The sequence below is a fragment of the Budorcas taxicolor genome, chromosome 8 (assembly GCF_023091745.1).
Source record: "Budorcas taxicolor isolate Tak-1 chromosome 8, Takin1.1, whole genome shotgun sequence".
Classification (NCBI taxonomy): domain Eukaryota; kingdom Metazoa; phylum Chordata; class Mammalia; order Artiodactyla; family Bovidae; genus Budorcas; species Budorcas taxicolor.
In genome coordinates, this window is record NC_068917.1 from 65,324,945 (window position 1) to 65,348,087 (window position 23,143).

Consider the following 23,143-nt stretch of genomic DNA (forward strand, 5'->3'; position numbering starts at 1 on the left):
TCTTCCCATCACCTCACCACAGAGCCCAAGTTCTCCTAGGATGTTAATGACTGTTAGGACCCTACACAACTCGAGCCAGAGATACTCCACCAGGATGGGCAGGAGATGCCCAGGTGCAGCCACATCTTCATGCAAGCATGAAATTCACAAGGTGGATAAAAATCTCAACACAAGGAAAAGTGCTTTTGTTGTTTTCTATGACTCCACTTGGGCTTCCCCAGGTGACGCTAGTGGTAAAGAACCCTCCTGCCAATGCAGGAGACATAAGAAACACAGGTTTGATTCATTGGTCAGGAAGATCCCCTGGAAGAGGGTGTGGTAACACATTCCAATATTCTTCCCTGGAGAATCCCATGGACAGGAAGCTGGCAGGCTATAGTCCATGGGGTTGCAAAGAGTTGGACATGACTGAAGCAACTTAGCACACACACGCATGACTTCACTTATTTCTGACATTGAGTCCCTGTTCATAAAGCTGGGCAAAACTTAGTCTTTCTTGGGGATCTTGCCCATCAACAGAAAGCCAGGGAATCCCGCCCAGAGCCAAGCCTGGGGAGTCTGGTCGTCAGTGTTTGGTCCACACACATTGTTGTTCAGTCACTCAGTTGTGTCTGATTCTTTGTGACCCCATGGACTGTAGCACGCCAGGCTTCCCTGTCCTTCATTATCACCTGGAGTTTGCTCAAACTCACGTCCATTGAATCAGTGATGCCATCCAACCATCTTATCCTCTGTCACCCCCTTCTCCTCCTGCCTTCAGTCTTTCCCAGCATCAGGGTCTTTTTCTTCACATCAGGTGGCCAAAGTGTTGGAGCTTCAACTTCAGCATCAGTCCTTCCAATGAATTTTCAGGGTTGATTTCCTTTAGGACTGACTGGTTTGATCTCCTTGCAGTTCAAGGGACTCTCAAAAGTCTTCTTCAACACCACACTTCAAAAGCATCACACATGCTACTGGGCAACTGCTGCTGCCTCCACACAGCTGGACGCAGGAATCTTGAGGAGACTTCTCTGAGCCCCTGAGTTCTCCCATCCAGGCAGCCATTTCTTCCAGAGGCCTGGGTGTTGTAGTTGCTCCAGCAGTGCCACCAGGAAGCAGGACCCACCTGCTGGCACTGCCAGGCACCCGCCACCCTGCCCTGTCCACCCCTTCCCAAGCCGCTTTCTATGGGTGAAGAGAGAGTGCTGGCCCACAGCATCCTCTTCCTCCCCAGGGCTCTCTGCCCAGTCCCTCAAATGCCTGCTCCTCACCAATGCTCTCGATTCCCCTAAGCACTTAGACTTTGCAAACCAAATACAGAAAGAGTTCTAGGCTGATGTCTTTTCTGCCCCAGCACATCCTTCATACAGGCTGTGAATGTGGAGCTGGCTGCTGCCCAAGTGGAGTGGAAAGCTGGGGCCAAGCACATGGAGAAAAACGCCTCCTTTGATGCTTCTGGCCACAGCTGGGACATACTGTATAGTGGCAGTGTCTTCAGGCAGCGTGTGGAGCTGGGTGTGTGATATGACCTGGCTTGGAGGAAGTCGTGAGCAGTTCTAAGATATCAGAAGCAAGAGCACATTTATAGGACATAGGACTCAGCAGTGGGGATATATAAAAAGATGAAGTCAGGACATAATTCCAGTATCTGAAAGCATTGCAAACACATACAACTTAAAGGTTAAGTTGCAAAACCTTGATCTCAGAAATCCAGTGAGTGTCAAGCGAAGGTTTGGGTTTGTGGTGTTTGTGCAAGCAGGTCTGGACAGCTCCCACAAAGCACACCGTGTAGACCCCACTTATTTCTCCTTCGCCTATCAGTAGCTAGGGAGCCTTCTAATCAAGCCTGAGGAGCTGTCCAGGGAACTAACTGCCTCACGTGGGACCTCAAGCAGGCCCCACATCCCATCCCAACCCATGGCTACAGGCCTTCCTCTGGAAACCCCAGAGTCCCAGACACCCGGTAAGAACCTTTGTTCTGGCTCATGCCAGGCCCTCTGTAGGCTTGTGGGTAGTGATGGCAGAAGGGTTGGGAGTTAATTATTAAGATTCCCAGGGTCTCTCCCAGGAGAATTTCCATGGATTTTCTTGGACCCAATAAATACATATGCATATAATTTTTTTAAATGAAAATTTCATTTTGGAGTAATGTTAGATTTATAGAAAAGTTACAAAGATAACACACAGAATTCTTCTATATTCCTAATCCAGTTTCCCTAGTATTGTCATCTTACCCTGCCTCTGGATGCTTGTTAACACTAAAATTAACTTAGATGCATTTTTCATTACCTATACAACACACTGTTTTGAATTTCACCAATTTTTCCATTAATGTCCTTTTTCTGTTCCAAGACCCAATCTAGGACACCACATTGCATTTAGTACAATGTTTAGACTTGAGATCATGCCCTGCACACTCTTGTATTTTCCCTTTTGCTCTTTCAGTTCAGGTCAGTCACTCAGTCATGTCTGACTCTTTGCAGCCCCATGGACTGCAGCACTCCAGGCTTCCCTGTCCATCACCACCTCCTGGAGTTCACCCAAACTCATGTCCATTGAGTTGGTGATGCCATCCAACCATCTTATCCTCTGTCATCCCCTTCTCCTCCTGCCTTCAATCTTTCCAAGCATCAGGGTCTTTTCCAACGAGTCAGCTCTTTACATCAGGTGGCGAAAGTATTGGAGCTTCAACTTCAGCATCACTCCTTCCAGTGAATATTCAGGACTGATTCCTTTAGGATGGACTGGTTTGATCTCCTTGCAGTCCAAGGGACTCTCAAGAGTCTTCCAACACCACAGTTCAAAAGCATCAGTTCTTCGGTGCTCAGCTTTCTTTATGGTCCAGTTCTCACATCCATACATGACTACTAGAAAAACCATAGCTTTGACTAGATGAACCTTTGTTGGCAAAGTAATGTCTCTGATTTTTAATACACTGCCTAGGTTTGTCATAGCTTTTCTTCCAAGGAGCAAGTGTCTTTTAATTTCATGGCTGCAGTTACCATCTGCAGTGATTTTGGAGCCCAGGAAAATAAAGTCTGTCACTGTTTCCATTGTTTCCCCATCTATTTGCCATGGAGTGATGGGACCAGATGCCATGATCTTCGTTTTTTGCTCTTTACTATCCCACTATAAGTAGGCTGCCCAAGACCATCTTGGACTACATGTCTTGTCTTGGCATAATTGTTCTTAGCATCCCCCTTTCACTGTCAAAATATCCTAATGTGGACAATAAATAATATGTCATCTTCATTTTTTTCACACCACTAAACACCACCTGAAACTTAGTGACTTAAAGCAACAATCAGTTTTTGCTTCTCATGATTCTGTGAGCCAGCTGGGCAGTTTCCCTTGGCTGGGGCTAGATGGTCCAGGATGGCCTTGCTTCTGTGTCTGGAGCCTTGGGTGGGACAGCTGGGGCCTCTCTCCACTTGCTCTCTCGCCCTCCAGGAGGCTAATCCAGGCTTGTAGGCATGGTGGTGGTGCTGGTGCTGGGGAAAGAGCTCCCTGCAACAAGAGAGGGCAAGCAGAAGTCTCAAGCCTCTGCTGAGACATATTTACTGGTGTCTCATTGGCCAAAGCAAATCGCATGGCCAAGCCCAGAACCTGGAATGGGGAAATAAACTCGACCTACCAGTGGGAGGCCTAACAATATTGACAATTTTTCAATCCACCACATTCTTTTTAGTGACTACAGTAAAGAATTCATGTATTTTATTTAAGAAATTCCCTTTTGTTGGATATGAATGTTGTTTTTTATTTTTTGAGTGTTTATAAACAGAACTGTTAAGCAACTGTCTTAATGTATAAACTTTGTATATGTTTTATATTGTCTCTGATTGGGTTCCTTGAAGTGGATTCCTGGGTTGTGTGATATAAACCATTTTTTTCCCCATTAGGGAAATTCAGTTTTATTTTCTAAGTAACAGGCTCACTGGTTTTAATAGACCTTTTCATGACATGTGTTCGGCACCAGAAAATCCCCAACAAGTCACGTGTTTCTTCAGCATCTGTGTAGACACTCCCCTGGACCATTGTTCCTTGAAGATGCTACCAGTCTTGCTCACTGAGTGTTTTACTCAAGCATGGCTTACGTGTCACACCTTCCTTCCCCAGCGACCTCCTGCCCCCCAATTACAGCAAAGCTCAGCTGATGGAATGGCATTCTTCTCTCAACTCGTTGAACAAGCACCTCGGTGAGTGAGGTTTGTGGGATCCCACTCGGGTCTCTCCAGAGCTCTGTTCAAGCAGTAGCTTTGGAGCCATTTCAGTCTGTCAGCCAATTGTTTATGTCAGGGTCTATTACAAACTCAGAAATAGGTGGCAAGTCACTCCTGGGGAAGATGGGTGGGGGAGTGGAGGGAAGAGTAAGCTCTGGGGGTTCATATCGGATCCCAAGACCTTAAGTCCCCCTCCTCCCACCACCTCTCACATCCCTGCCCAGCCCACAGCCATGGCAGCCCCATGCTCTGACCCCTGACCACAGCATGAGCTAGAGGGGTGACTCCAAGGCCAGATCCTGCGTGTGTGAGGTGCGCTGCCCCTGCTGTGTGACCTTGGGGAAGTCATGGCCTCTCTCAGTCTCACATTCCTCTTCCATAAAGTAGGGATCTCAGTAATAAAGATACCTGCCTTGTGAGGTTAACATAAGAAACACATACAGTCCTGTGGTCCAGTCGTAGTTCAGTGCCTGGCTTATTAGGTGCTCAAGAATAAATGGTAATATTTAGAAATTCTCTATAACCAGGGTCCTCAAACTCCAGCCCATCATCAGTAAATAAGTTTCACTGGATCACAGCTCTGCTCTATTTTCCATGCTGTCTCTGGCTGCTTCTGCTCTGTAACAGCAGAAATGAGTGGTTGTGGCAGAGACTGTACGGCTCTCCAAGCTGGAAATATTTACTATCTAGCAGAGTTTTCCAAGTCTTACTGTAGAATATATATAATACTTTCATCTCCTTTGAGATAACCCAGTGAAGTCAGTGGTGTCATTGCCCCCTATGATGGAGAAAGATTCAGAGGCACAGAGAGGTGAAGCATCCTGCTCAGGGTCACACAGCTAAGGAAATGTCACAGCTGAACTTGACCCGACTGCTTTGGTTAGTAGTACCCACCACTGCTCCCAAGACTCTCAGGCTTATAATCCTAAAGATATTATAATTGTATTATAACACCAAAGGTAAGAGCCCTGAGACCCTAAATAATAGCAATGGCTGCCATTCACTGGGCACCACCTAGGAGTAAGCAAGTTGCTGGGTCCTGGTAACCAGCGGAGTGGATCTCTCTCGGGTGCCTCCAGTCCAGACCACGCAGGATATTACAGCAGGGAGTGAACAGAAGACCAGCTACTTTAATTTGGATTTGAGACATAGGCTGGTTGAGGGTTATGTGAGACCTTGCCGTGGAAGTGACCATCTAGTTGAAACCTGCAAGGCGAATACGAGTTAGACACGTCCAGGGGTCAGGGTAGCTTTCCAAGGCAGAAGACTAGTATGTGGGGAGGCTGAGAGGCCAGACAGAGCTGGGACCTTTGGGGAAAAAGAGAAGAGGCCAAAGGGCCAGGCTGTGCTGGCCACATGGCTGCGTGTGGGAGGCTGAACTTCATCCTGAAGGCAGTGGGAACCCAGCGGAAGGTTCTGAGCTGGGAGTGATAAGGTTGACTGGGGGCAGATCAGAGGGGAACAGGAACAGAAGCACAGAAACCCTGGAGAGGGGGGCTTCATCACAGTGACTTCCTAGGAGGGGTGGGGACGTGCTGGCCTAGGCGGTGGCCCTGGAGATGGCAGAAACCAGCTTTACAGCCTCTCGTCACCAGTTCCACTGCACATCCACCCTCCCCAGCATCCTCACTGCCCCCTAAGCTCCCTCCTCCCCAGCCCTTGTCAAGGAACAGCCACCACACCATCTCTGGGTCATCTTTCAGTTTCTGGAAGTGACAGGAACACTAAACCTCAGTTCCTTACCTTGGAAACCAAGAGTCACACTGAGGTGACTATAAACCAGAAACAGTAGGGAGGAAGAAGAGGAGAAAGATCAGTCAGTCACATTCCAAATGTTCTGCTGGTTCAGTCACTTCTTAAGGGATTCATCCCAGACATGATCTGTAAATGCTCTCAATTTGTACCTGGTTACTGTTTTGTCACTCAGTACAACTACCCCGAAAGAGTTTCATCAGCCTTGAAACTGAGTCAGGGGTCAGGATCAGAACAGAAAAAAGTGGTTCCTCGTTTGAGGTCCTTATCTTGGGGTATTGAGGACATTGAGGTGAGGGAGACAGCACCCCCTGATGTAAATGATCCCCGCTCTGGAGGCGCTTTGCTGGGGAGAAGCCGCTTCCTGAGAGATGGGCAACCCCTCCTCCCGACCTTGCCTCTTCTGGAAGAGCTGCTGATGTGTTTTTTTTCCTACCCATGGAGACACCTACCACATGGACTGCATGACGCGGATTCGCCTGCAGTACGAGAGGATCTGGCAGGAGTGCCTAGCCCAAGTGCAGAAGTGCAGGGTGGGTGTCCCTCCGGTCCTCCCAGCCCTCCCGGCCCTCCCGGCCCTGCCCCTCTCCACCCTGCAGCCCCCGCTTTCCCTCCGCATTGCTGTCTGGACATTCTGAAGCTGCTCCCTCAGCCTGGACTCCCCCCTTCCCAGCTGTTCCCACTTACCCCTCCGTGGCCCCCAACCTGACCGCCTCCAGGGAGCCTTCCTTGACCCTACAGACAAAATTTAGCACTCTGATCACCTCACCCTTCACTTTACCCTCTGTATCACTTGACTTTATTTATTCAGCAGAGGTTATGTCATGGGAGTTATTCCGCCAGTTCCCTTTTATAAACAGCGTTGCCACTGCTATCACACCCAACTTTACTCTCTACCCGTCAGCCTCTGTTCTTCAGCCACCCGCCTCTGTTAGAGTGTGACAGTGAGACCTCCCACAACCCCCTTCAATGACAAGGCCTGGTTTCCTGAGGTATGAGGACATATTATATCAAAAGGCCCCTTGCCTGCCTCCTTTGTAAGACTGTTTAGATGAAAATCCCCCACACCTAATCATTTTGAAGGTGGTCCAACATGCCGGCTGTGGCTGTAGGAGTCCCCAGGCCATGACGGTCCTGCCTGTAGGTCCCAAGACACTCCTGCTGCCCCACCCCTCGCACGTGTGTCTGTCAAGCTTTGGCTCTGCCATCAGGACTCTGAACAGAGTTCAGGGGAGCAGAGGGCTTTCCAGTGCACTGCACCATGTAGAGCTGTGGTCCCTGGGGGCTGTGCCACTCTCTTGCACCACTCTCATCAGATCCTGCAAGGTCCTACAGAGTGGGTGTCGCTGGCCCCATCTGAAGATGAGAAGACCAGTTTGCAAATCCAGGGGGTGTCCCAGCCCACAGGGCTCTGCCTGCTTGCTCTGGGGCCTTAGGGGCCATCACATGCCTCCTAGTCAGCCCTTTAGGGACATCAGACCTTAGGAGTAAAGCCTGGAGGGAAGCCTTGTGCTCTAGAGAGCCTCCCCAAGACCACGCCCCCAGCACTCACCTCCTCACTCACCCCTGCCCCTGGGGCTCCACGGCCCTGTGGCCCTAGTGTCAGTTCCTTGTGCCCCTGCTCACGGCCCTCTGCTGGGCACATGCAGGGTGTGAGTGCTAAGGTCACCACGTACCCTAGGAGCACTTTGAGCCTGACAGAGGGTGCCTGATGTTCCTGGGCAGCAGCATTGGACGTGTACAACTGGAGACACATTTCATGTTTTATAATAATTGGGGGAGGTTGATTTATTCTAGGTTTTGTGCATAAATCAAGTCTTTATTAATATAGAGAACTGGCTTTCCAGTTGGCATAACTCCAGACAGGAAATGAGAGCCGTGTCTGGCTTACAGCAATGCTGAGGATGTGTAGGATGGCAGTTTATGCCTGTACGGTCGGAAGTAGGAGAGTTCAGATCCCAGGCCCACCACGTGCCAGGTGTGTGCCCTCCAGCAAGTCCCTTCACTTCTCCCCAAGCTTTAGTTTCCTTATCTGCCAAAAGGGGCTAATGAGAACACCTTTGGTGGAGTCAGTGACCAGGGGCAGCACTCAGCACCTGGACACAGAGGGCAGATGAAGCTGGCCTGACTGGGCCACTGTGGGGGTTTTTGCTAAGGTTCGTGGAGATGGGTGAGAGGTTGGTCTTGGGGCAGGACCAGTCCTGAGGTGAAGCCCCCATCAGCCTAAGCCGGGCTCTGCCTCGTCCCCCTCCAGAAGCAGCTGCTGGACTGGAAGGCCTTCACTGAGGAGGAGGCAGAGAGCCTGGTGAGCCCGTCCTTCTTCCAGATGGTGGGATGTCTCCAGAGCAAGGTGGAGGAGGAGCTGGAGGTCTTGGACGTGCGTAACTGGGGATCTGTGCTGCTGGGGAGCAGGGTGGGGGTCGCCCGGGATGCTGGGCTGTGAGAGGAGTGGGAGTCCAGTGGCTTACAACTTTCTTGTCACTGGTGAGTGCCTCTGCCTTGTCATGGCCAGCCCTTCTGGAGCAATTCCCCTGCACCGCCAGGCGCTCCAGGCTCACCCCTGGCTCCCCAGCCACCCCCAGACTCCAGTCAAACACTCTCAGGCAGAGTGCCTCCCCAGGCCCTTGCCAAGTCTGGGTGCTAGAGATCACAAGGAGCAATTAGCCTGAGTCACAGCTGCCTAGAGTCTAGAGCAGGATTCAGCAAATGTTTCCTATAGAGGGCCAGGTGGTAAATATTTTAAGCCCTGTGGGGTGTCAGGTTTCTGACACAAATTCTCACTCTACTCTTATCACATAGAAGCAGCCCTAGGCAACACAGAAATAAATGGGTATGGCTATTTTTCAATAAAACTTTATTTCTGGACACTGAAGTCTGAATTTCACCTAATTATTACATGATTGATTATCTCCTTTAGGTTGTTTTTGTTTTTTTCCCAGCCATTTAAAAATGTAAAATCTGTGCTTAGCTCCCAAGGTTAAACAAAAAAGGCAGAGGGCTACATGTAGCTCATGGGCCATAGTTTGCCAACCCCAGACCCTCTGAGAGTATAAGAGACACATATGAAAGAGGGAGAGGTGAGACTTGAACAGTAGGCTCTGGTGTTTGGCTCAAGTGCTGTGTCAGGGAGCCCCAAGGAAGGAGAGATGCCCAGGTCAAGATGGGCATGGCCCACTTGATGCCAGAGTGGTGCCTTTCTCCTTCCAGGCCCCGAACTCCCTCTTCAGTGGACAGGGATACAGGTCTAGAGATGGGACTGCATGTCAGCCAGTCTGAGGGTATGGCCGTGGACAGACCAGAAATGCTGTCCCAGAGAAGGGAAGGCCGGATGTGAAGATAACCTTGAGGGATGGTGTCCAGACACCAGTCCCTGGAGATCTGGGCCTCCACGGGCTGGTGAGGGAGCCCCGCTCAACGGGCCCTTCTCCTTCCCCCGGGGGCTGGTTGACACTTAAAGGCCTCTCCTCTGGGTTCTGCCACCACAGAAATCCTTCGAGACCATGGCGAAGCAGACAGAGCAGCAGAGCTCAGACCTCTTCAGCTACTTCCAGGAGGCCGTGAACCTATGGGAGACACATCAGAGTGCGCTGTTGATGCAGGAGATGGAGCTCGAGAAAAGGATGGAGCAGCAGCGGCAGAAGCACAGGCGAGAGAACCAGGTGTGGCCCCAGCATCCAGGTAACCCCAACAGGACAGGAGCGAAGGGCCACACCCAGATTGTCAGCTGCCCATGGCTCTGCCTGGGGGCCCATGAATTCAGCTAGCATTCAGATGCAAAAGAAAAGAGAAAGAAATTCAATACATATTTCATACCATACTTTATTTTTGTGCAAAAATAAATCCCCAGTGTATCTTAGACTCAAACATAAAACCTCAAGCTATAAAACTTGAGCAGATGAGAAAGTGAGGCTCACCTTGGTCATGGGGCTGGGTGGCAGTAAAGTTCTGCTGGAATTAAGTCTGGACTGTGCAGTGAGTCCCAGATCCAGACATGTCTGTGATGGGGCTTGCCTGAGAGACAGACTTGGGGGCATGGAACATCTCCCTCTGGCAGTCATCCTGACCCCTAGGACAGGAGCTGGCCCCCACCCACCTGCCTTCACATAGTCTAGGGGTGGAAGGGACGCCCTCAGCATCTGACATCAAGCACAGCACTGAGAAGGAGAGTGAGGAGTAAGTGTCTCTGGAAGGTGTGAGGGGGCCGGCCCAGGAAGGGTGAGGATAAGGGACATGTCCCTGAGGAGTCCTATCTAAGTAGGGTCATCAGGGATTTAAAATAGAGAAGAACATGCCAGGCAGGGAGAAGAGCCCATAGGCCCAGAGCAGTGAGAGTAAGAATGGTGCTTCTTATGTAGAAAAGCCTGCCTGGGGCACCTGGACCTCATCTCCAGGGGCAGGGTCTCTGCATGTCACATCCTTTCTTGGTGCTCCAGTGACTCACATCTGCTTCTATCCCTGGTGTGGCTGCCAGGCCCAGGAGGCTCATCTTGACAAGCTCTTGGACCAACTGAGGCAGCAAAGCTTTGAGAATAACCTGAAGTCACACCTGGAAAAGGCCAAGGATTTTCTGAAGAATATGAAATGCAGGTAGGCAGACCAGACTCTAGAAGAGGATGGCCTAGAATTCATATTTAAGGTCAGAGGCTGGCTGCCTAGGAGCCTAGCCTAAGGTTGCCTCCAGCTTTAGAGAACATTGTGGTGTTTGCAGCTCTGCCCTCGGTCAACACAAAAGTTTTCAAGGAGAATTTTGATCAGAAAAATTTGTGGAGGGATGTTTCTGGGTCATGTAGTTTAAAAGTCAAGAGCATGGGTCCTCCCTGCTTAAATTTTAAAACATAACATGCTTTGTTAAAGAAAAAAAAATTAACCAGTACAAACATATAGGAAATTCCCCTCATTTCTGCCCAGTTCATCCATTTTGTGGACATAGACATTTATAAATATTGGTATATGTACACATGTAAAGTGTCTTTAAAATAAGAATCATTCTGTAACTTTGTTTCATTTTTAAATGACCATCCATTCATTAATATGGATGCTTCATAATGATTTAACCATTCTCTAATTGATAAGCTTTTTAAGATTGGTGCCAATTTCTCCATATTAAAGACAGTTCGCTGTGAACTATCTTGCATCTTTGTGCCCTTGTACAACTAATATTATAAGGGCTATTCACAGAAATGGGATTGCACTGCCAATTGATTGCAGTACTTAGATTCAGAAGTACATTTTAAGGCAAATAAATAACCCCCTGAACCTTGGTCTTCTTACCTCAGGGACAGATGAAATCTGGGGCCTTGGTTTTGGAGTGTTTGATGGGATGAGGTAGGTAAAGTTCTAGGACAGGGTTAGGACAGTAGACAGAAAGTGGGAACCTATGTTACCATATGCAAAGAACTCTCTCTGTAGGTGTTTTCTAAATGTTCTACAAAGAGTATGTACTCTTTGTATGATCAGAAAAATAGCAAAACAAACCAAGGACTGTTAGTATAAAAGGAAACCTCCACAGCAGCTCTGCACAGAACTCAAGGCCAGGTACTAGCCTACCTCCATGAGGTCCGAGGCATGGCTTTTGGCTGGGGTCCCTCACACCCAGCTGCCCCTCCCACTGACAGTACTTTCATCTCCCTTCCTTCCAGGTATGAGGCTTTTCATGGCCTCCTGACAAAGGAAGTGATGGAGTACCCAGTGATCATACTGAAGGAACTCAACTCCTACAGCTCCCACCTCAGCCGACACTTCTGTGTTCGTGAAATCTTTGAACAGGTATGGAAAGGGATATTTAAAAATCCCAGCTGCTCTCCGAGAAGCGAAGAGGAGAGGATGACTTCTAGTTCATATTTGCCTCAAAACACAGGCGAAGTTAGAGTCTATGCCAGGATATCAAGGAGTGAGAAACTAAAAGCATCTCCTGAAGAGACTATCTTTTTCTTAGACTCAAAGAGGTCAAAGGCTCAGAATCCAGGCCTCAAGTCTTGAATAGAATCATAATTAAAAGGCTGATTTTATAGGACTCCGAGTACTAGTCATCCAACTCACCATGCCGCATAACCATCCTAAAGTACAGCTCTGACCTACCCATTCTCCTGCTCAGAAAGCCTGCACCCAGTCTGCGGCCCCAACCAAACCCAGCCCACAGTCCCTGGATGACTGTGGAGGCCCCACATCTGACTCCCGCCCGACTCTTCCTGCTTCAGCGAACTCCTCACCCTTCCTTTATGTGCCGCTGCCCCCTGCCCTGCCCTCACCCTGCTCCTCTGCTGGGATTCCTCTGCCTCTACACACCCCAAACCCCCACAGACCTCCAGCCACCACCAGTGACAAGACCCCACCCACCCAATCTGGCCTTCTGTCCCCTTCTTTACCCCGCCACCTCTCCTCTCTGAATGTGCTTGTATGTTGGTTATTGTCAGATGCAGGAGTGAAGGGCACCCTGCTGGAAGGTGTTTCCTGTGAGGCAGGTGTGGCCTCCTGTCTTTCATCCAGCTTTGATTGCCCTCAACACAGTGTCCTGCACATAATTCAGACACACCGAGTGCTTCCCGGTAAATGCAGGAACACCTGGAGTGCCCTGCTCTGACTCCCAGAGGTGGCTCTTCTCGCACACATGCACCCAGAGTTTTGCACGGCCAGGGCGGAAGGTACTTGTGGTGGACGCTGAACCGGGCTCGGGTTTCCAACAGATGTGGGGTTCCCAACTCCTCAGAGAAGCCTCCTGTTAGCAGAGGTCCCTGTCCCAGTTGCTCGTAAATGCATTGTGTGGCACCTGGGTTGAAGTGAAGCTCAAGCTGTCCAGAGGTGGAGCTTTGAGATCAGTCCGGTTACCTGGGTTAAAATGGAGATGCCACTGTGTTGACAGTAACACAGGAAGGACCTGGGTCCATAGGGTTTCACGGGCTTGTCCAAGGTCACCCAGCTTGTGAGCTAGAGTTCCAGTCCACTGCTATCAGTGACACACTATTTCCACAACTTCACCCACAGCCAATGAAACAGGGAATGTGTAGAGTGAAGAGGGGACTCCCAGGTCATGTACATCATGATCGCTGTGTATGTTTACATCCAGCAACGGGTGCAGCAGATTCCTGCCCCTTGGACGCCTCTCTCCCTATATACTTTCTTGTTCTTTGCTCCAGATCACTACAAAAAATGTCAGAAAGAGGGTTTATTCTGTGATTTTCATTGTATGATAAAAAAAAAAAAAACTTTGCTAATGTGCTTGGGATTAAGGAAAGCTGATCAGGAACACCCTGCTCACCCCTGTGAAATAAGTGGTCAGGGCCTGCATCAGATGTAGAAGGCAGGGAGGAGGGGGCTTTTCCTTAAAGAAAAGAGACGCCCTCAGAAGTAGCACATGAGGAAGGCAGCACTGCATATTCAGTGTCTGTGTTTTTGCCTTGTAGAACTTGGAGGGAGAAGTCGTTTTCCAGTGGAGGGAACCAGGTAACATTTTTACAATTCAAGTCTGAGTCTCCCCAACTTCACGCTTGTATATCTGGGGGCTAGGGAGGCCCAATCAGGCTGCACTGGCAACCTGTCTCTTCCTGTGCTTTGGGGCTGATCATCAACAGAACCACATGAAAAGCAATTCCAGAAGAGAATGAGAAGGCCGAGAGGAAAACGAAAGTCCAAAGCAAACACGCGCAGAGGTGACGAAAGCGACAGTAGGAGGACGAGTGCCCTCAAGCCAGCAGAAGAGATAGAAGAAGAAGAAGATCAAGAGGTCGAGTCCTCCACCACGCAAGAGGTGGCCCTGAGCCCGCAGAAGTCCGTACTGAGTGAAGAGACGGAGGAGTCCAGGGAGGAATCGATTTCAGGACTGGAAGAAATACAGGTTGAAAGAGACAGCTCCTTGAGATCACCCCCAAACCAGGCCAGTGTGATGGCTCACGAAGAAGAAGAGGAGGAGAAGAAGGAAAAGGTGGAGGAGGAGAGGGAGGAGGAGGAGGAAGAGGAAGAGGAGGAGGAGGAGGAGGAAAAGGAGGAAGAGGAGGAGGAGGAGCGGAGGAGCTCGTCTGTGGATGAGGTAGGCCAGCAAAGGCTCACTCTTGGGTTTGGAAAATGTGCTGTATTCACTGTCTGTGTCCCTAGCACAAGCCAGGGTCCCCAGTGGCGCAGTCTCCATTAGGCTCTGTCTAAAGAATAACAAACATATGTACACTTTTCATTGCTGTCAACAGAGATCCCGTTCTCATGTCCCGGCAATACTTTTTAAACTTCACCTTCCTGTCCTCACATCCCATCTTGCAACCTACTCTGTATTCCCCCTTTGACTCTTCCTCATCCCTCCCAGGTCCTCTCTCTTCTCCCAGCTCCTCTTTATTGTAGAGACCAACTTAGCTGCTCCATCCCTTCTCTCTTCCCATTCTCTGATTGTGTAAGAACAAAGATCCATATCCAGGTTGGCAGACAGCTCTCCTTAGAGTGCAGGGAAATGACTCTCATATGAATAAATCTCATCCTCAAAACACATTCAGACTCACAGAACAGTAAGTTGAATTCCATAATCATGAAATTGCAAAGACTCTTTTCCTATAGTGCTGTGGAAGAATTGGCATATGAGACCTCTGAACAGGGACCACAGGCAGGTAATAGCAAAGAGGGCTGGACACCAAGTATAAAATAGTGACGTGGTGAAGACTACTGTCTTAGTCTGTTCAGGCTGCTGTAATGGAATACCATAGACTGGGTGGCTTATAAGCACCAGAGATGTATTTCTCACAGTTATGGAGGCTGGGAATTCAAGATCCAGGCACTGGCAGCTTCAGTGTCTGATGAGGGCCTACTTCTTGGCAATAAACAGCTCTTTTTTTTTTCTGTGTCCTTACATGGTGGAAGGGACAAGCTCTCTGAGATTTCGTTTTTAAGGGCACTACCCCCATTCAGGAGGGAGGGCTCTGCCTACTTGCCCTGATAACCTCCCAAAGTCCACCTCCAAATACCAGCACAATGCGGATGTGGATTTTGGAGAGACGCCAACGTTCAGTCTATGGCGACCATGCAGCCATTATTCAGTTCCAGCCAATGATGCCATATGGGAATGTAGGCTCAGAATTGCCAGATTTTTTGATTTTTAAGAAAAATCAGAAATCCAGATTTTTAGGAGGCAATTCCCTATTTTAAAAGCATTATATGGGCAAAATATAACCATAGACAAGTTTCATCCCACAGGTTTACAACCTCTGATGTCAGAGGACCTATTACCAAGTCTGTTCAATGACGGCAAGTGTAAAGTCTTGTTTTCTGCTTAGGTCAAAGCCCAGGAGGAGAGTCTAGGGGAGATCTCCCAGGACGAGATGGAGTTCTTCACAACCTCCAGTGGGAACACTTACTTTGTTTTCCTACCCCTGAAACAAGAAGAAAACAGCAAGACACCCCATGCCAACCTTTCTGCCATTCTCTTCAAGGACATTTCCAGTGCCAGGGTCTTAGAAGAAGTGATCATTCCATCCAGACTAGTTTTAGAGATTAAGAAACAGTGAGTGAAAATCCCTTTCATTCTCATTTAAGTTTTATTAACAAGGTGAAATATAATAATGAAAGGTTGGACTAGTTTCAGATGGAAAAGAAAGCAAATACCATATGTTAACACATATATATGAAATCTAGAAAGACAGTACTGATGTACCTTTTTGCAGGGGGCAGCAAGCATTCTAACTTCTGAATTAGTTTTGCTTGTTTGTGAATTTTATTTAAATGGAATCACACAGAGTGTATTACTTTATATCCAGGTTCTCCTGGTGAACATGTGTATATATTTCTGTTAGATATGTAACTAAGAGTGGGTTATTGGGAAATTGACTTATATGTGTGTCCATCTTGAGGAGATATGACCAAAAGATACTACCAAAGAGTTTTCAAAAGTGGTTTAACAGTTTGCAGCAATATTTGAGAATTCCAGTTGCTCCATATCCTCACTTGGTATTGTCAGTGGTTTTTATTTTAGCCATTCTGGTGTGTGCTTCATTGTGGTTTTAATTAGCATTTTCCTGATGAGTAACAATGTTGTGCACCTTGTTATATACTTATTGGCCATTTAATCATCTTTCTGTGAAATGCCTCATCAAATTCTTTGCCAATTTATTTTGTGGTAGATTACCTTTTTTCTTACTAATTTATGTGAGTTAGTTGTCTATGTTAGACTGGAGTTTTTTTGTCAGTTAAATATGTGGTGAATGTTCGTACCCTCTCTGTGCTTGTCTTTTTTTCACTCTTGTAAAGATATCTTTTGGTGAAAATATATCTTTTTAGTAAGGTCTTAGTCATCAATTTTTCCACTAGGGTTAGTGTGATTTCTGCCTTCTCTAAGAAATCTTTGCTTGCCCCAAGGTCGTGAAGATACTCTCCTGTGTTATCTAATGTAATAAACTTTCATAGTTATTTGTAAAATTCAACTGGAATTGATTTTTGCTTATGTGCGTGGTGGGAATCAAACTCATTTCCATCCTGTATGAATAGCCAGCTAAGGCCAGGCGATTTGGGAAGCCTCTCCTCTCTCCACTGCTCTGCTAGGCCTCCCCTGACTGATGGTGTGTGTGCCATGTACTCAGTCATGTCCAACTCTCTGCTGCCCCATGGACTGTAGCCCACCAGGCTTCCCTGTCCCTGGAATTTTCCAGGCAAGAATATTTGCCTGGGAATAGGTTGCCATTTCCTACTCCAGAGGATCTTCCTGATGCAGGGACCCCGACTGATTACCATAGCTTTATACTAAGTCTTATTATCTGGTTGTGTAAGTCTTCCAGACTTGATTTCTCCAGAATTGTCTTGACTATCCTTGGCCCTTTGTATTTCTATATAAATTTGAAATCAACTCATTAGTTTCTGTAAGAAAACATCTGCTGAGCTTTTAATTGTTATTGTATTGAATCTATAAATGCATTTGGAGAGAACCAACATCTTAATACATAGCCAAGAAAATCATGCTGCATTTCTAACAGGATGAAATGATCAACTGGCAAAAATATTTGCAGTTCACAAGGACCTTGTGTTCCCAATAAATAAAGTGCTCCCAGAAATTAATAAGAAAAAGTACAACTACATACTAGAATGACGGGCAAAAGATATTAGTGGATGGTAGACAGGAAAAGACATTTAATAGTCTTGAACTCATAAAAAATATGCTCAATCTCAGTCATAATATGACAAAATTGTCAGATTCAAGAGTTTGACAATACAGTCTAAAGCTATGGAGAAATTGTTGTTCAGTCACTATATCGTGTCTGACTTTACAAACCCGTGGACTGCAGCATGCCAGGCTCCTCTGTCCTCCACTATCTCCCAGAATTTACTCAAATTCATGTCCAGTGAGTCAATGATGCTATCTAACCATCTCAGCCTCTTCCTCCCCCTTCTTTTACCTTCAGTCTTTCCCAGCATCAGATCTTTTTGATGAGTCGCTATTTGCACCAGGGAGGCCAAAGTATTGGAGCTTCAGCTTCAGCATCAGTCCTTCCAATGAGTATTCAGGGTTGATTTCCTTTAAGATTGACTGGTTTGATCTCCTTGCTGTCCAAGGGACTCTTTAAGAGTCTTTTCCAGCACCATAATTTGAAAGCATCAATTCTTTAGCACTCAGCCTTGTTTATGGTCCAACTCACACCTGTACATGACTACTGGAAAAATCTTTGACTATACAGACCTTTGTCAGCCCAGTGATATCTCTGCTTTTTAATACACTGTCTGAGTTTGTCATAGATTTTCTTCCAAGGAGCAGGCATCTTTTATTGTCATTGCTGCAGTCACCATCCATAGTGAGAAATGGAGAAATAGGAACTTTTATTCATTGTCTTGCAACAGAAGCAGTTTGGCCATATCTACCAGATCCACAAATGTATTTCAGGTTTTGATTCAACAATTCCCTTTCAGGGAATTTATCCTGTAGAAATTATTCTACACTTGACATAGTATGAAGTTACACGTTACAGTCTTCTTGATAAGAACAAATGAATGGAAACCATGCTATGTCCACCAGCCAGGGGATCTGGCTAAATGAATGATGGCCCACCCAGAAAAAGAAATACAATGTAGTGGGAAGTTAAATAAGAAATAAGGAGTGGAAGAGGGAAGCACTTTATATATCAACCTGGAGAGATCTCTCCCTGGTCACAGTTGCTGACCCTCACTGGTCTCTCCCTCAGGCTTCGAACTGGCTTTTTTGAACACTTGGAGAAATGGTTTGACCAGTGTTCCGTCAATGCTCGGGTCATCATGGCCAGCAAGATTGATGAGCTGGATTCAGAACTGGAGCTGTGTCTGCACCTGCACCAGCCAAGAGCCCAGCACATTGAGAAGGACATCCACAACGTCAGGGCAGGTACTGTGGCTCTGCATTCATTAGACAGCCCCGGTTTGCAACATACACTGCTTAGCACGTTGTCATCACACACTGGAAGATGTGTGTGAGGGTTCACACCACCCAGGCTGGCAGAGAAGGTTGTATCCAGAATCCTCATCTAAGATTCTTTAAAGGGGATGTTAGATGCTGAAATGAAGAGTATTGTCTTATTTTAGCTTTATGGGTCCCAGATACATTCTCACACCTGTCATTCACACTTTCATGATGGATGCCCTAGAGGCAGGCCTGTAGGTCAGGAATCAGAGCTAATAGGCTCAACCTCTCTAGCTGTATGACTCTGAGAAGGTTACATGACCTCTCTGATCCATTCCTAACCTCCTGAGGGCATTTTGGTGGTGGTAATTAACTCCACTTGAAGTGGTACAGTGCGGAATCATGAACAACTGGTATAAGCCAGAGTCTCCAAAAGTGGTAGCCGTTATTTTCAGCTCATAATTTGTAATACCTAAAAAGACATGCCATTTCTAAGGCAGAAGCCTCCATTATTTGGGAGGAGGGCACTTTTATTTGAAAGCTTCAGTGGTGCCCATCAGGTTTTCACTTGAGTCATACTTTAAACTTCATCATAGATCCTGAGAGCTTCCTGTCACCTTAGGAGACCTGCTTGACTTTTTGGGACCTCGTTGTCCTCATCTGGGAAATGCGTGCATTAAATATAAATATAAACAAAGATGCTCCCTGAAGTCCGGTTTCCTTTCTCTTCCCTGGCTCCTGGCCCAATGCACAATGTGAAAATGGAGGCCAGAGAAGTGAAGCCCCAGAGTCCCGCCATTTGTTTTTGGCAGAGCTGAGCCCACAGCACATCTTCCAATCTAGGCAGTAGGAGGTCAGATGAGGTAACCCAAGGCTCTCTGCTAGCTCTTAAGGCCTATGATGGAGCTCTTAAAGTCCGCCGTGATTCAGGCTTATTGGAAATGAGTAACCACTGATATAAAGAGTCAGATGCCAACTGCCAAACTTTGTGTTGGTCTTTTGCTCCCAGACCCTCTCACCAAAATCCCTGCCCTCCCCAACATCCATCCCACCTGCTCCCAGGGTGGGAGATGCTCTCCTAGCTCCCAGGCCTTGTTCCCTTCTGCTACAGGCAGGGTATTTCCAGCACTCACAGCCAACCAGAGCCTCCTCTCCAATTAAGGACACTGGGACTGTCTCAGATTGGTTCCCCTGAGATCTGAGTCCACTCCCAGGCTGAGCCCTGGGGAGGGCAGTGGGGACTGGACGTTGGCCTAAAAAGTCCTTTTTCTGTAGCTAGCCTGGGAGAGGCAGGTCACTATCCAGGAGAACACTGTCCTGAGCTGACCCAGGGTCCCAGAGGACCTCAGCACCCCCCGCCCCTATGTCCTCTTTCAGCTGAGCTCTTGCTTCATCAAGAACGGCTGGACAGCCACTGTGCAGGGGTGATGGAGACACTGAGGAAGGAGAGGATGATGTTCTGCCAGTTCCAAGAAGAGCAAAACTTGAAGAGCAAACACTTCCGCCGCAAGATTTCTGACATGGAGCACATCTTCTTGAACGCCACCAAGAGCCAGAAGTAAGGGTCTTGGGGGACTCAGTCATGGCCTGGCAGCCCTAGAACCCTGGCCAGATGCCTGTGCTCAGAGAAGCAGTCCTCCCATTCACTGTGGACAGCAGAAGAGTCAGGGTTTCCAGAAGGATTTTCATCTCGTCATGAGAGTAGGAGTCCAGCTACAGTGATGCATCTGGCCAGGGGCTTGGTTCTGGGGGTGGGGGAGCAGCCAGAGAGAGAAAAGGGTGCAAATGTCAAGAGTGCAGGGATGCAAATGATGTGCCCTGACAGGTCCATGGTGGGAAAGACCCAGGGAGATCAGAACGAGCTTCCTGCAGGAGGCCCTAGGGCATGGAGTGAAGGGAGGTGAGGAGGAGGCAAAAGTCTCCCACCAGAGAGGAGCACTGGCCCAGCTCCAGGTGGGGATGTGCTCAGGGTAGAACCAGGGTTTCCTGGAAGGCCATTCAGGGGTTTGGGTGAGGCCCCAGAAGGCCTCCATCTGGTCACAGGTGAGGAAACTTCAGAGGTGTCTGTACCGTGGTCAGGTACCCAAGAGGCAGCTGGTTAGGGTAGACTGGGATGTAAAGAGGAAACCCACAGGCTGCTCTTTCCGGAAGTCCCAGGGCATAGGAACCACATTTCTGGGAGTTAAGAGAGGGTGGCGGTAAGGGGAGGACCTGAGAATTCTCTTAGCAATTTGGTGGCAGGAGCCAGACTGAAGAGAGGTGCCCTCCGACCCAGCTCACTGAGAGTCCCACACTGTGTCTTCACACACTGGCATTCTGAACTTCCTTCTAAGGCCTCTTTGTCTACCCAGTGAAGACAGGCATGGTTCTGGTGACCGCACAGCTGGGCACGGTACTCAAGTCATCTCCCAGGCTGCCCTCCCGTGCCCAGGTCACCACCCTGCCCTCCTGTGTCCCCCAGGCTGGTGACTCTCAGCAGCACTCTGCAGCGGGAGCTGCTCAGCTATGTCGACGTCATCCAGGTGTCGCTGCGCAGCTTCCGCCAGTACCTGGAAGAGAGCCTGGGCAAGCTGCGCTATACCAACATTGAGTTCATCAAGCACTGCAGGTGGGAGCCAGCATCCGGGCCCCCTGTGGGCCTCTGGGCTCTCTCTGTTGAGAGGTGGTCTTGTTTGCCTCTTCATTTTTCAATTATGACAAAATATCCATAACATAAATCTGTCCATCTTAACCATTGTATGTGTAGTTCAGTGGCATTAAGTACGTTCACGTTATTGTACAACCATCACCACCATTCATCTCCAGAACATTTTCACCCTCACAACTGAAGCTCTAAACACTAACTGCCCGTTTAGCCTTTCTTCAGCCGCTGGGAACCACTATTACTATTAGTATTTTTGGTCTCCATGAATTTGACTACTCCAGGGGCCTCATAGAAGTGAAATCACAGCACATTTGTTCTTTTGTGTGCTTGACTTTTTCACTTAGCATAATGTCTTCAGTGCTTATCTGTGTGTCAGAATTTCATTCCTTCTTAAAGCTCAATAATATTCCATTGTGTATGATGTGTTTATCCATTCATCCCTTGATAGACATTTGGGTTGTTTCCCTGCTTGTGTCCTTGAACTTTTTCCATGATCTTGTACTTTTAATCTAAAGCCTTGTCTACCACAGTAGTGGGGATGGGTGGAATGGTTCAGGGCTGATCAATGGCTTTCATTTCTTCCAAATTATTTTCAGATTGTTTTCAGAGGGAGGCAACTTTTCTTCTGAAGAAATTGACTCACTGTGTCATCGACTAGAGAAGGAAGCTGCCCGGATAGAGTTTGTTGAAAATTTAATCATGATCAACATGGAAAAAATGGAGAGTGATTACCTGGACCAGGTGAGTAGGCCACACCCTAGCCAGACTCCTGTGACACCCGGTTACATAGTTGCCTTGCTCACTGCCTAATAGGCCAGTTAAGCCCCCTTTCCACCCATTAATTGGGCTTGTCCCCCTCTACTTCCTGCATGCTAATGCATGCTAAGTCACTTCAGTCGTGTCCGACTCTGTGCGATCCCAAAGACGGCAGCCCAGCAGTCTCCCCCGTCCCTGGGGTTCTCCAGGCAAGAACACTGGAGTGGGTTGCCATTTCCTTCTCCTCTACTTCCTAAATTCCAAAAATTCCAAATTAAGCCCCACTCCTTTACTTTTTTCTCTTTCTTTAAGGCTAATGAGTTCATCAGCAAGTTTGAAAGTAAATTCCATAACCTGTCCGTGGACCTTATTTTCATAGAGAAAATCCAGCGCTTGCTGACGAATCTGCAAGTAAACATCAAGTGCGAGGTAGGACAGATGCATTCTCCATCTGCTGGATGTTTATCACACACCTGCACCCCAGGCACTGTCCCAGGTGCTGGGGATACAGCCGAGGTCTCTGCCCCCTGGGACTTGCACTCCGGCCAGGAAGTCAGAGGTTAAATCATAATAGCTTCTAACATGCACTGAGTTATCATGCAGCATGCATCTTAGTGGGCTTATTTTGATGAATTGTATGAGTCCTCACAAGAGCTGTTCTTAGCCCGTTTTAGAAATAAAGAAATTGAGGCAGAGAGTCATTAAGAACACAATGTTCCTAAATTGTGGGGCCAACATGTGAACCCATGTCTGTGACACCGGAAATTCAGGAAATGCCAGGCTATTTGGGCTACAGAAGACAAGAGGGCCGCACAAGGTGCGTGGGGACATAGAGGAGAGGATTTCATCTGGACTGGGGAAGTAGTGCTTCCCAAGGCTTGATGGAGAAGGAGGAGCCAGCCGGGCAGGATGGTGTGGAGCAGTGTCCTGGAGAGATCATCAAAAAAACCCTGGGGGAGTTGGAGCCAAGGAGAGAGAGAGAGCTCAAAGAAGAAAACGCTGGGGGTGCAATGCGGCTGACATCAGGGTCCCATGAGCTGGGCTTAGTGGCACTGGAGTGAGGGTCAGGCCAGTGGGGATAAGGGTGCTATTGATTACAATTTTTTAAGCTGCAGTAAAAACTTTTTTTAAGCTGAAAAGTTTCTTCAAAAACATCACTTTGATGGCTTCTCTCTCCCAAATGTATTGCCATTTTTATTTGACCATTCCTTTTTGGAGGAATTCTTAGTGGGTTTCACTTTACTGGAAGCCCTGATGATGTTCATAGGGTACCTCCCAGAGCTAGAATTCCTGGGCTAGAGCAGGAGTATTTTAAGGCTCTTGGTGCTTTCCAGGTGGCTTGTACAGATACCCCCTCACCAACAGGGCCTGAGTGTGTCCTAACACCCACAACCAGTACTGCAGATCACCAGTTTTATTTTTGAAACTTATTTATTTGGCAGAAAAAAAAATCTTTTAAATTTG

At 47.9% G+C, this 23,143-nt stretch overlaps 1 protein-coding gene across 1 annotated transcript in view; it reads left to right on the plus strand.

The window, feature by feature from the left end:
- The window catches only part of CCDC180 (coiled-coil domain containing 180), a 55,439-nt gene that overhangs the window by 12,395 nt on the left and 19,901 nt on the right, over positions 1-23,143 (plus strand). The window contains exons 10-23 of the mRNA XM_052645308.1: positions 4,096-4,175; positions 6,396-6,484; positions 8,206-8,328; positions 9,437-9,610; positions 10,423-10,538; positions 11,591-11,717; positions 13,352-13,391; positions 13,520-13,974; positions 15,200-15,426; positions 18,089-18,264; positions 19,657-19,837; positions 20,741-20,887; positions 21,520-21,664; positions 21,992-22,108. Coding sequence (XP_052501268.1) covers positions 4,096-4,175; positions 6,396-6,484; positions 8,206-8,328; positions 9,437-9,610; positions 10,423-10,538; positions 11,591-11,717; positions 13,352-13,391; positions 13,520-13,974; positions 15,200-15,426; positions 18,089-18,264; positions 19,657-19,837; positions 20,741-20,887; positions 21,520-21,664; positions 21,992-22,108 — 2,197 coding nt within the window. The remainder of the gene's footprint in view (positions 1-4,095; positions 4,176-6,395; positions 6,485-8,205; positions 8,329-9,436; positions 9,611-10,422; positions 10,539-11,590; positions 11,718-13,351; positions 13,392-13,519; positions 13,975-15,199; positions 15,427-18,088; positions 18,265-19,656; positions 19,838-20,740; positions 20,888-21,519; positions 21,665-21,991; positions 22,109-23,143) is intronic.